The sequence below is a fragment of the Gossypium raimondii genome, chromosome 9 (genome assembly GCF_025698545.1).
Source record: "Gossypium raimondii isolate GPD5lz chromosome 9, ASM2569854v1, whole genome shotgun sequence".
NCBI classification, from domain to species: domain Eukaryota; kingdom Viridiplantae; phylum Streptophyta; class Magnoliopsida; order Malvales; family Malvaceae; genus Gossypium; species Gossypium raimondii.
Genome location: NC_068573.1, coordinates 30,880,426 through 30,894,686, shown reverse-complemented (window position 1 = coordinate 30,894,686; position 14,261 = coordinate 30,880,426). Strand labels below are relative to the sequence as shown.

General features: G+C 32.7%; 1 protein-coding gene across 3 annotated transcripts; it reads right to left on the bottom strand.

Moving 5' to 3' along the window:
- Nucleotides 1–3,426: 3,426 nt before the first annotated feature.
- LOC105798969 (E3 ubiquitin-protein ligase AIRP2) lies at nt 3,427–6,785 on the bottom strand. 3 transcript variants are annotated; one of them, XM_012629247.2, is made up of 5 exons: nt 6,513–6,785; nt 5,160–5,316; nt 5,012–5,078; nt 4,685–4,919; nt 3,427–3,929 (listed from the first exon to the last, which is right to left on the bottom strand). In XM_012629247.2, the coding sequence occupies exons 1-5, from the start codon at nt 6,590–6,592 to the stop codon at nt 3,719–3,721; spliced, it is 750 nt and encodes a 249-aa protein (XP_012484701.1). In that variant the 5' UTR covers nt 6,593–6,785; the 3' UTR covers nt 3,427–3,718. The 3 variants fall into 3 exon arrangements, with proteins under 3 accessions (XP_012484701.1, XP_012484702.1, XP_052477326.1); XM_012629248.2 differs by having other exon boundaries at nt 5,160–5,310; nt 6,513–6,784; XM_052621366.1 differs by lacking the exon at nt 6,513–6,785 and having other exon boundaries at nt 5,160–6,456.
- Nucleotides 6,786–14,261: the final 7,476 nt, after the last annotated feature.

Below are 14,261 nucleotides of genomic sequence, written 5' to 3'. Positions count from 1 at the left end.
TCTCGGGCTTTAGGCCGCAAGGAATCTAGCCATAGTCACCTCGGCCCTCTTCAACAAGATTGGCTCTAATCTGAATAGTCTCCATCTCTTTGTAGTAGTCATCCACAGATCTATCTCCTTGAACAAGATGTTGGAGTCTTTGATGGAGTTCTCGATAATAGTATGGTGGAACAAACCGTTTTCGTAAGATGCGCTTCATTTCAACCCAAGTAGTAACAAAGTTGCTCTCTATAAAGAATCCTGCTTTTACATAATTGATTCCACCATGTTAGTGCATAATTAATGAACTCAGTGACAGCGTATGTTACCTTTTTCTCATCAGAGTAATTGTAACAAGCAAAGATTGCTTCCATCTTTTCCTCCCAATCAAGGTAAGCATCAGGATCATTCTTCCCTGAGAAAGAAGGAAATTTTGGTTTGGGGTGTCATTGTTTCGTTCCACCCTTTCTCTAGGTACATACTCGGACTCAAAGTCATCATCAAAAACATGGTCCTCCTTCGTTTAAAAAGTTCGATCGCGAATTTGATCGGCTTATAAAGGCTTCGTTCAACTTCTTGTAATTATCGGCAATGTATCTCTCTTGAGTTGTAAGTTTTGCATCAAGATACTCCCTTTGCTCTTGTATCATCTGGGTCATGCGATGTTCGACTTGAGTTTGCAACTTTTCATCTCTTTTGTAACAACTCGACCAAAGGATCGTTATCTCTTTTTTGCTCATCCTCTTCATTTTTACTAGTTTGGGATCTAGTGATCGGCATGGTATCTGTGAAAAATCACACAAACAGGAACAAGAAAAAATAATAATAATCTCACTCGTTAGCTCTCAAAAGAATAACTCTCTGAATGATTCAAAACTTGTAAATATATTTGGAAAGGGTTACTAATCAAGATCAAATAATGGAGGTGCAAACTTCAAAGAAACAATGAAGATCCTAATTGCTTTAAGAGGCCAATAAACTTGACGAAGCAATTTGTAATGGAGGCTACACGGATGAAGGAATTGTGCGTGCCTTTAATATCTGCTAACACAAGAAGAAACAAAGTGTTAGAAAACGTAAGAGAAACAAAAAAAAACGTAGACCTGCAACGATCCCTAACTCTAGAGTCAAAGAAAAGCTTTAATAAGAAGAAAACTTAAGAAAACTCCACCCAATTTAAAGGAAAACAAAAAATCGGAAATGTTTGGTGTCTTAAGATTTTTAAAAATTGAAGCTTTAATTATACTTGAGTCAAGAAAGAAGGGGAAAAAAATCAATTTTGGGAAAAAATAAAATAAAAATAATAACAATAATAGGAAAAGAAGAAACCTACGTATGAAAGGTAGGCAACTTTTTTTTTTGCGCTTTTTACTCTCTTTTTTTTTGCGCTTTTTTGTTTTTTTTGTTTTTTTAAAGAATAAGAGGAGAATAAACACAAACTTCACAAAAAAGAGAATCGAAGAAACCGATGAAAAGTGTTTTAGGTATTTTGACTCGTTTCGGATTTGATTTTAGCTTCGAAAATAACACCGAATGGCCTGAATCTGATACCAACTGATGCGGAATCCCGGATCTAGACACAAGAGAAACACAAATTAGAAATAAAACGAGAATAAATAAAATTAGTTAAAATAATAATAAATAAATAAATAAATAATAAAAAGGATAGATTTGCCCTATGGAACTCTTGGTTAACTTGTAACCAAAAACGTCAATGATTGAGCGGCTCCCTACGAAACCCCTAGAAGAATAACCTCTAGAAACACCGATGAATGGGAAAGAAATTTGAATATTTGCAACTCCGAAATACCCTCGAAAGTAACAAACTCCAAACTAAATAGCAAGAGAAGAATCACTCTACTCCCAAAAAATTTGCCTCACACAAATTTGAAAGAAAACAAATACTCTTCTTTTTATTCATCTCTCAATGTGTAGAAAACAAGCCTATTTATAGGCAAATTACAAGAGTAATTGAATCCTAATAAAACTCTTTCAAGAGTAATTGAATCCTAATAAAAACTCTTTAAAGAGTAATTGAATCCTAATAAAACTCTTTAAAATTATCTAAGAAAATAAATAAATAATAACCTAACCAATAAAATTACTTAACTCATAAATGATGTGTCCCAACCAATGAGAATTAAGTAAATAATAAAAATAATAATATACATAAAAGATTAATCTACCAATTTATGGGCTTTCACTATTCCAAGATTGGTCCAGTGAATTGCATTCTCGTATTTGTCAATGTCACGAACATGATGAATTAAATTTGTAGCAACAAAGTCTTGGACAAAAGCATTCATCTTTAATTTTAATTGTCGTGCCTTGCTTCGAGTAATTGGACCACTAGGAAAAACAACCCCTTGAGTGTCACCTCCTTGGCTCGTATCACTCGTCCACCGGTAATCCCAATTGCAGACTGACATCTTCCAAAGTGATAGTGCACTCTCCACATGGAAGATGGAATGTATGCGTCTCGGGTCTCCACCTCTCGATCAACGCACTGATTAGTTTCAGGTCCACCTTGCATCCCCGGCCTACCGTCGCCACGTGCCAAAAACCCGCTTCCCGCAGGTAGTTCTCTACCAACGGTGATGGAGGACCATGCATATTCCGGATATTGCATTCCAATATCCGATCTACAAACTTTTATAACAAATAATAAATTAATAATTATCTAAAAATGCATAAATAAAAAAATTCTTAAATAATATTTAAAAATTAAATTTAACGCTTACCATTTTCATTTGTTCCATTGATATGTCGATTACAAACTAGTATGGACTAAAATAGAGTGAAAACACATCAAAACAAATGCATTAATATTTTAATCAGATTGAATTTACATTACTTAATATCAATTTAAGATTGATATGTATCAATTATACAAGAAATTATTTTATGAATCATTTTTAATATATTATCCATAGTCTCGCCCAATTAAAAGAGGACGTATCATCTTTGATTTGAAAGTTTAGTTCGGATGTACATATGATGTAGAAAAGGAAGATGATGTATCCTCTTTTAATTGAACGAATGTAGTAAAATGACCCACAAAATAAAATTTTCAATTATACCAATAAATCTCAAAACACCACCAATTACTATGAAAGGAAGAAATTAATTTGCAAAATAAAAATTTAAATATTTAATAAAAAAGTTACCGATTAAAAGTTGTTTTATCCAATGAAAAGATTTAATAACAACAATGAACTTTAGTTATTTCAATGAAATTAATATAAATAAAGTATTATTTAATCCTGAATTTAATAACTTCTTTTCACTTTTATCCTAAAATTCTTTTTATCAACATTAGTCTAAAAGCTTGAAAATTTTTTGTAAAACATGATTACCTCATCACCACCTTTGGACTTGAATTAATTTTTCGAATTCAAGACAAAATTGACAAAAATCAAAACAAGAAAAAGAGCACAACCCCAAATATAATAAAAAGCCATATATAAGATTAGAAAATGATATTTATCATATCAAGCATCAGGCTATACAAGCATGTACAAATGTAGTAAATACAACTTTGAAGGGCTCCTCCTATATGAACTACCTCAACTTCAGCACCAGCCCCACAATAACTTTGGGCATGGAAACCACTGCAGCAGTAGCTAACCTAACTACATTTTTCCAGAACCGAGTAATTCGGACTTTTATGTAATTGAGAGAAATCATCGACCAGAAAATACTTCGACCGCAGATAAGGTATATATTAGAATGTACTTGATCACCTTAGGTGGGAATCGTAAGTATCAAAAATAGTATCAGGGACAATTAGTGGCAACTTATCTATATACAGGAAAAGCCTTCTAAGGTTCTCCCTTGTCACGGTGGCCATGTCAATTATATTCCGGCTGTCGGTGAATACCCAGAGATCCCCGGAGTTTACTCTCTTTAGACTATCACGACAGAAAGGGCACGACTGTGATCTAGTCCGCCTGCAATTCATTGCAACGAAAGTATCATGAGAAAAAAAAAAAAAAAAAACATAAACCTGAGATTCAGTGAGTGAGAAATTAGCACTTATATTGGACGTGTTCAAAACATGTCATGGTTTGAATGACTAGTCACGATTTTAAGACTGCCAGTAGATGAACCATCCATTGACAATCTCTAAACACGAGATGGACTGAAAAGGGTTATAAGCATTCCAAAAGGAAAACGGTAGACAACATTGCAAAGTTATCAAAGATAAAATTACCGGATTGCATATTACAAGGGCCAACACTTTTCAGCTCTACTTTGTTGTTTGGAGCTTTGATCGGGAAACTGTATGAAGAAAACTGGACACCAACCTAGAACATTTACTCGGTTATTTCTTAAGAACACCATCTGAGTTAGATTCAATGGTGCCCCTTCGGTTTAAAGGTGTAGCAACCAGTCAACAATCCCTCTCTAGTTGAACCACAAAAATAGATGCATAAGTTTTACTTAAGTGGTAAAGCAATTTGCTTAGCTCAAGACAACTACCGAATGATGACATCAACAGTTCTTAAAACCCGATATAGAGTTCAAAGAACAAGCATGAAGCTGAAGTAAGGACCCGATAAAAAACCCAAAAACAATCAAAAGCAACTATGTCAATACTGGATGACATGTACAGTTGTAAGGAAAACATCATCATTGATATAAAAAATATCAACAGCTAATGAAAGAGGGATAAGGGGATCAAGTGCAGGGGGAGGAAGAATACCATTCACGGTAACATTTCAAGCACATGGCATGATTGCAGTTCGGTAGCACAATTTTACCGTTCAACTCCATGCATATTCCACATTCTTCTTCTCTTTCAACATCAACGTCAATAAGCTGCCTATACTCCTTGTCGTCATTTCTTCGGTACCTTTCCATGCACACTGCTTTCTGTTTTTTATCTTCGGTATCAGTGACACCCCTCTGAAGTTGCAGTAAAGAGGGATAGATAACAGCTGGATACAGAAAACATGGAAGCATTAGAATAGCTCGAAATAAGAACTATAGTTTATAAGTGTAACAAAACATACAAATTGAGAATAGATACCATAGAACTCTCTTATACTTGCTTTCCTTTCATGTGTAGACATGGTGGTAGTACCATCGACATAAACCTGCAAGATATGATAACGATGAAGAAACAGCTAATTTTCACTATGACATCAAGAGCTAAACATGAAGTAACAAAATATAACCTTGTAAATTAAGATTCTTAACAGCCCGAGTGCACCTGCAAGGTGACAGTCAGTCCACTGCACCAAGAATAGGAAGAGGTGTGCAGCCGGACTGTATGACATTCTCATTTGAAGGCATTCACCGTCATATTCCCTCGGAAAATCAGAAGCCCTGCACCTTGCATTACACGATGGCCATTTTACACAGGATAAGAAGAACATAATGATGATATTAAGCAATACGAATCTAAAAATACTCATCAACAAACACAACTACAACAACAATGGTTTCATCTAGCAGTACACTTCTGTCCAACTATTCAAGTTCAAAGGAACCGTATTAGTTACTTGTAAGACCCCGGTTTCAGCAACCACAGAGAAATGTATACTTTATCTTCTAGCTGTTTAAGATGCCGGAACTTAACTGACCGTTGGTTATAACCATAGAACTTACTGAATTACTCAACTGACAAGCAATTTACATCAACTATACCGATCAGTACAACAAAGAACAACCCCAAAAAAGAAGAAATGTTACAAATATACAAGAATCAAATCACTAAATTCATGCCTTAAATGAGCTGGGACCAGTAATTGATGATTATTGGATCTTCATACTGATATTATAGTGATCAAAGGATATAATATTGAAAGCAGTACAATCAAGTGGAACCCATTGACCACGTGAAGTTAGATGGATAAACAAAAAGATAAAAAATCTATAAAGATAACGAAAATTATCCTCACAAACATGCAATCTCTGAAAAGAAACATTGCACTGTTTTGTTACTCTATTTTAACATTACCAAAATAAAAGATTATATAAAAAAATGGCACTCATAATTAAGAAATATAGTGTCCAATTGGGGAAAATAAGTGCCAGATAAAGAAATTGAACTCAACCTATCATATAACTAGAAATATTAAATGCATTACTCACTTAAAAAAGCTGGAAGATATAACTTCATCAAAAAGGTACTATATCTAGAAAAAACATAATTAAGCTCAATTGAAACTATTTCAACTACGATTTATGGGTTTAGAAACTGTGTCCTCCCCTCGGGAAAAAAAAATCAAGTGTTTCTTTCAATATCTTCAAGAACTAAAAAAAATTATTGCTACCCAAATTTTTCATTGGGAAATGATTAAAAGAAAATGATCTGAATTATGAAACCCAAAGTTAAAATGTCAAAATTAAAAGAAAAAAAAAGAAGAAGCTTCTCTGGGTTGTTGGGAAAAAAGCTTCAAACTTGATGAACTGTAGCATACATTCCAAAGTCCAAACACAAACTTAAAAAAGAAAACATAAAAAAAAAATTCAAAAACCCCAAAATGAAAATGGTATTTAAAAAAAAGAAGAAGAAGAAGAATTACAGAGTATTGGCATGTTGAATATCAGCTTCAAGTACTTTAAGAGAGTCCTTGAAAGACTTTCGCATGGAACCTATATACATCTCTCTTCCCCCACCCAAAAAACCCCCAAAATTCCCCCAAAAAATCAAAACCCCACAAAAGAAAAAACCCTAATTTCCTTCTTCTTCTTCTTTTATTGAAAGAGAGAATCTATGCGTGTGTGTGTTTTGTATCTCTTAGTGACAGAGAAGAGGTCTCTGTATATCCCTGGGCTTTTGGTGGGGGTGGTTGTAGGTGCCGGTGACTGTGGCATTTGTATTTGAAAGTGAAGGCAATGTGTTAAAAGGTGACACGTGGATAATGGTCTGTCGTGGAGCGTTTAAAACTATATGCTATGTTACTGTAGGTATTTTTAACTTTTTTAAAGGCTCACTAATAGCCTTCATTTATTATTTTAATTTTAATTTTTTATAAATAATTGGTGCATTGATGCCAAACTTATCGCAATCGAATTCCATCCCTCCTTTAAATCCATCATTGCAACTTGAATTTGTTCCATCATTTTATTTTATCTTATTTTATTTAAAATTCAATTTTTTACTATGATTTGGTTTTTCTTATTTTTGTAAAGCTATTTTTTTAAATCAATTTAACCCATTCATTCATTAATCTAATTTTTATAACATTGATTGATTTTTAAAAGCGAATAATTCATTTGTAATGATGTGATTTTTGGAATAAATTATTTAATTCAATAATTATATATAAAATTACACTGTCTTATTCGAGATTGTGTATGAACTAAATTAAGTCAGTTCAGCCTAAATCTAGCTTTACTTGCTCAAATGGTATGTTTTACGAATAATAAAATTAATTTTTTAAATATTTATATATTTTTATAATTAATTTAAATAAAAATAATTTTAAAATCATTTAACTTTGATTTAACCTGAAGCGACCAGAATCAAAATTAAAACATTTTACTCAAAATCCGAACTAAAACCAGTCCAACCAATCTAGCGAGACAGTCCACCCGACAAATGAACTAGTATAACGTCTTAAAAGCATTTATTTTTATTTAATACTATAAAAAAATAAAATATTGAACGCCTATCAAAACTTTTTAATAAATTATTTAATGATTATTTTTATTTATAATATGATTTAATTTATTTTTTATACATCAAGTTATGGTTTTAGTCATTCTTTTATACAATATTATGATATTTTAATTATTTTATTATACTTAAGATTTTATTGATACAGTTTAATTTTTATAAAACCATTAACAAATGAATAATTGTGGGGCCCTCTGAAAAAAGTAAATTAAAGCGAAAGGTGGTGATTGTGACGCCCCTAATCCGATATGGAAATCTCCACAATATCCCTATCTAATTAATCGGGTCGACATGAAATAGTAAAAAATTATTGAACTAAATCAAATATTAAGTATTAAGGTATACGTGTACATAAATTCATTTCAAGGTTTTTATTTTTTATTCTTTTTCTATTCTTAGAATTTTCTTTTTGTGTTTTTTTGTCAATTTGTCTGCCACCTTTCACTTTTGCTTTCCGTATCTTTCCTTATACGCCTCCTCCAATATTTTGAACTTTTTTTTTCAATATATTTTCTAGACTATTTTACCAATAAAGGCCCCTTTTCAATTTTATTTACGGAAATAGGTCAATTTTTCATTATTTATTGGAAAAGGCTGACATATATAAAACGCATCCACGTAGGAGCGTTTTTGGGTGAAATTTCAATAAATCGCGTCCCTAGGGGAGCGATTTTTCCATGTCAGCATAAAACATGCTGACGTGGAAGCGTTTTGCTGACGTAGCAAAATCGCTCCCCCAGGGACACGATTTGCTTCGTGTTTTTCTAGGGTTAGGGCTTTTTGCATCTTTAGTCCCTAGAGTTTTTTGTTTAGGGTTTAGGGTTAGGGTTCTGTTAAAATAATCCGGGGTTAAGATTAGGGTTTTGTTAAAATAATTTAAGTTTAGGGTTTAAGGGTTTGTTAAAATAATTTAGGGTTACGGTGTATGGTTTAAGAGTTTTAAAAAATAAATCAAGGCTTAGAGTTTTTTTAAAATAATTAAATTAGGTTTTAGGGTTTAAAATAAATTAATTAAATTAGGGTTTAGAGTTTTTAAGAAAATTAATTAAATTAGGGTTTAGTTTTTTTAAAAATAATTTTGTGTAGGTTTAGGGTTTAGGAAAAATTATATTGACAATAAGGATTTTAGTTTTTTTCTACAATAGTTTCAGAAAAATTAATTTTGAGAATACGGTTCTGAAAAGATAATATCAAAAACGCTTCAAGCAGAATGCACTGTCATCAAAATTACTGAAAAAAGCTCAAACGTAGACGCTCTTTTTCTACAGTAGTTCCTAAAAAATAATTTTGAGAAGACGATTCTGAACAAATAGTGTTAAAAACGCTTCAAGCAGGATGCACTGTCAGCAAAAATATTGAAAAAAGCTCTCACGTGAACGCTCTTTTTCTACAGTAGTTCCTAAAAAATAATTTTGAGAAGACGATTCTGAACAAATGGTGTAAAAAATGCTTTAAGCAGGATGCACTGTCAGCAAAAATACTGAAAAAAAAGCTCCCACATTGACGCTCTTTTTTCTACAGTAGTTCCTAAAAAAATAATTTTGAGAAGATGGTTCTGAATAAATTGTGTCAAAAATGCTTCAAGCAGGATGCACTGTTAGCAAAATTGATGAAAAAAGCTCTCACGTGAATGCTCTTTTTCTACAGTAATTTTTGTTTGGCCTTAGGCTATAAATGAGCCAAATTTCATTATCAGGTTGTATAAGTTACAGCAAGAAAAATTAGCTATAAATGAGCCAAATTTCATTATCAGGTTGCATAAGCTATAGCAAGAAAAATTAGAGAGGCTAAGCAAAATAGAAATTGAAGATGAGTGAATGTATTAGTGCTGTTATTTACTATGATTGTGAGGTCCATGACACATAGAATGGCATTGTTTTTTTATCGGATAATACAACGCAATTGGTTTTTAACCAAAATATAGATTTGATAGAACTTCGTAAAAGAATTAGGTGTAAAATCTTCGGAACGACGCCAATGAGAGTTTCGTCTATTAAGTATCGATTTTGTGCTTCGATTGATCCCGTGACATATGATTCATTTGATATCAAAGGTGGTCATAGCTTGGAGGCGATGGTGTAGACTCATCTCACTAGTGGGTCACTCTATCTTGAGTTATATGTACAATTTTTATCGCCAAATGAAGCATTTGTGACTTCAACATCTACTACTATTCGAGAAGAATACACGACCCCTACCCGACACTCCGTTAGTGGGAGGCAGAACACGGAAGCACCCGTGTTTGGTAGAAGTATAGAATACACAACTCCTGCATGACACTCGGTTAGTGGATGGGACATGCACATCGATGGGTCGATGTTCAATGCTAGAAATACGATATCAATAAGGATTGTTTTCATGAGATGTTGGTGATTTTGCGTTCAGTTAACAAACGAGGCGCAGACTTCTGAAACATACCTTTCGAACAGTGGACACAAGTATACGACGACGGCATACGATATGGTCATATGACCTCAAGCCTGACTGAATGCATAAATTCTGTTCTAAAAGGAACACGTTATTTGCCGATAACCTCGGTTGTGCGAGAGACATTCTTTTAGTGACACTATTTCCAAAATGAGTGACTAGTTATAAAGGCTAAATGTAGGGAGATCATGTATGGTACCGGAAGGTATTGTAAGAAATTAATAAGGCGAAGGCGCGGGTCAACACCATGCACACAGTGTGTCACAATCGCGACAACCTATGGTTTCGTGTGATGCAGTTTGATAGACCGAACCAATGTATTACCGGCGGGAAATATCGTGTACACCTGAGAAATAAGACTTGTAACTATAGGACGTTTGACGCACATCGTTATCCATGCGCTCATGAAATTACAGCTTGTCAGAATCTCCGTTTGGATCTCATGAGATATGTCGACGAAGTGTACAAAATAGAATACATGTACAATGTGTGGAGACACGTATTTCCACCGGTCCTAGATAAACGTAAGTGGTCGTCTGTATCGTTTACACCGTTTAAGTTGTTACCAGATAGAGAATTACGTTGCAAATCAAAAGGTCGACCTTGCTCGAGTAAATACATAATAATATGAATATCCGGGAAAGAACAAACTAACAGAAGTTGTGCGGATGGTGTAGGAACCCAGGTCATACAATTCGATCATGTCCAAATCGAAATAGTTGATAATTTCTCTAATGAAACTATGTTGCAGTATTTCTTTTGCCTTATTCAAAATAACTTCTATTTTATTAAAAACATAAAAATAATTTAATATTAAAATATTAAAAACAACTTTTATTTTATTAAATGAAACAATATAAAAACAGTTTGTACAAATACATTAAAAAATCAATGTATGTACTGGTCGAAATCAGTGCCACATAAGGGTGGTTTACGCACTGGATTCCTCTTTGGTTCAGCTTTCGGCGGGGGTTGTGGTTATGGGTGTTGGGAGGATGACCCACCTTGATAGAATAAAGAATGTGGAGGTGTTTGCATCACCTACGGCGGAGGTGTTTGATTCTTATAAGGCGATGAGGATTGATAATGAGATGAGCTTCCCGACGGTACCTCGTGTGATCTCTCCTGCAACGATGGCTTATATATCGTCGGTTGAGTTAGATTCATCAGAAAAGGAGATACACCGAGCCATGCATTCCAACCTGGCATAAGACTGGAAAAAGGAAACATATAAGGGTTAGGATACATATAAGTGCTAGGATACTCACCTGCCATAATCTAAAGAGGTTGTGGTGTGGGTGTTGTCGGTTGAGGTGTTGGGCCCGGTGATTGTGTGGACGCTATTGATCGGCATGCCATCGTCCCTTCTTATTCGATTTAAAGGTCCCCGTCATTCCCTTTCGACACGAATTTGCTGACGTCTCTACTCTTCGAACAGAAATATGACTTGCCATGGATCCTAAACCATGGTATGTAATCCGGAGCGCACGCTAACTCTGGAACGATAATCGGTTCGTGAGTAGGTATATAATCATACCAATTTTCTTAAATTTTAATATATTTCAAGAAGAATTGTAATGGCCCAAATTCAAGGTTATCAGAATAGTGATTTCATAACAACAAATCTGATTTAAAGAGAATTTATTTTAATATTTTTGCATGAATATTGGTATGATAGGAAAATATTATGAAAATATCGATAGAAAAATTTTACCGATTTAGTGGTTAGTTAGAAAAGAAATTATTGAAGAAATTGGGTAAAAATAAGGTATCGAGACTTCAATCTCAGAAACCGAGTCAAAAATATTTTTTTAAATATTTATGAAGTGTTAGTAATATGATATTAAAATTTCGTTAGAAAATTTTAATGTTTGGGTAGTCAATTAAGTGAAAAGGACTAAATTGAAAATTTTGTAAAAGTTACTAGGAGATTAAATAGCTCAATGGTTAAATGAGGAGGGACATAAATTGTAAATAATCCCAAAAGAAGATATTTTGGGTGGCATACGCTGAGAAAAAAATCAGGAGAATTGAAGAATTAAGGGTAAAATTGGAATATTGCAAAATTTACTTTAAAAGTTAGGACTAAAGTGGAATTATCTAGATTCCTCTTTATTTTACTGCATTCCCATCAGCCAAAAACGTCCTAAGGGTTTCGTCAAGCTGGTTTTTCATAATTTTTGCACCAAGTGAGTTAATCCTTGCATTTTTCTTGTAATTTTTGTGTTTCTAAGACTTTTACAACTAGGTCCTACTACTAAATTCATTAGTTTTTGATTTTATGAATGAATTTGAAAGTTTCTATGAATATGTTCTGGAATTTTATGATGAAATAGATGAAATTGGAGCTTTAATCTGTTTATGAGATGATTTTATTAGGAAATTTCAATAGAAATTGATTTGTAGGATCTAATTGTGAAAAAGTTTAGAATTAAAGTCTAGTGCTAAAATTCTGATTTCCAAAGCTTATAAAGTAATTTGAAGTGATGGGATAAAGTGTTGATTGAGAAAAATCAGCTCAATTGAGAGGTTAATTGAGCAGGGATGAAATTATCATTTATTGAAAGTTTAGGGAAAAATGGTAATTAACATCATACACTAAAACAGTTTTGGACAGCAGCAGTACTCTAATTTTGAAAAATCACCAAAAATTGTAGAGATCAAATTAGAGAATGAATAAAATATAAAATTAAATCTTATTGAGTATAGTTTCTTATATAAGAAACGGTGTAAGCAATGAAATTGTAAATCATGGGATATAATAGATTTTGTGAGACAAGGTCAAAATGAATTCGGGTTCCCCTTTTCTGACTTTGGAAAATCATTAAAAATTGTACAAAAATTATTATGAGTTATAATTTATATGGTTAGAATCCTTAATGAGTCTATTTTCAGAAGAAACAAATGGAAACATCATCTGAATTCTGTACAATGAGATAATTAATTTTTAGTGAAGAAGGGTCGAAACTATCAAACAGTGAAATAGGGAAAACTTTAAAAAATAAATTGTACTTATTGGCTAAACCAAAAATTTTGAAATTTTTATGGTAAGAATACATGTGAGTCTAGTTTCAGGGAAAATTAACGGATCTTAATTTGAGGTTCCGTAGCTCAAGATATAAATAATTTAGTGACTGTGACTCAGTGAGACAACTTTGAATGCAGTATAAATAATAATAGAATTATAGAGAATGTTACATATGAACATGAAAAGTATTAGATTAATAATTAAATTTATTTATTTAGATCCGGAAAATTCAAATACGAAGCTAGATCGAGGAAAAGAAAAAGTTCGGGATTAGTAGACTTTTGGTTACGAACAAGTGTCGAGGTAAGTTCGTGTAACTTGAACTATATTCTTAAATGCCTGAAATGTTTGTTATTGATGTGAATATGATTTGAATGTTCATTATATGAAATTTGATGAAACATTGATATATTTGATAAAAAGGGGAAGAAATCCCGGTTGAATGGAAGGAAAATTCGATAGATCTCTGAAAAGGAATTGACAGTAAAAAGGATTTAGCCCGAATGGGTAATCCTATCCTGATATAGGAAAATTGGTACCTAGTTGATTAGTTAATGTTTTAATGTCGAAAATTGAGAACTTTAAAAAATTTTAAAAAATACGATCCTTGTATTAAAACGTTAAAAATTTTCAGGAAAAGGGGCATATTTCACGTTATCAGAGAAAGAGAATAATATCCAGTAAATTAGGACACAATGTCTCGAATTCTCGATACGCGAATAAAAAAATACTTATTTAAAATATATTTAACTATCTTGGATTAAAAAAGGGATCACGACCAGTAAGTTAGGACACGATCCTTTTTTAATTCCCGATATCGTTTAAAACTTGAGTTTGAAAAGATTCGTGTAATAAAGTTTAAAAGAATATTCATTTGTTTAAATCAAATGAAGAAATTGTAATACAATAAGTTAGGGCACAATTTCTCAAAATATTAAACATTGAATATTGCATTTATTTCGAAAAATCCTCGTCTTAAGAAAACAACGTGTCACATCCAATGCGTTAGGACACAACGTATTGAATTCTCGATAACGAGCTTTTTATCATTTTTAAAAGAGTAATCTCGATTATTTAAATTCAACGAAAAAAGTCGAAACCTAATACATTAGGGCTCGATTCTCTCGAAGATCTAAAATATCGAATATTACTTATATTTTTAAAATTTCTTTTTTTTTTGAAATCTAAATAAAATGA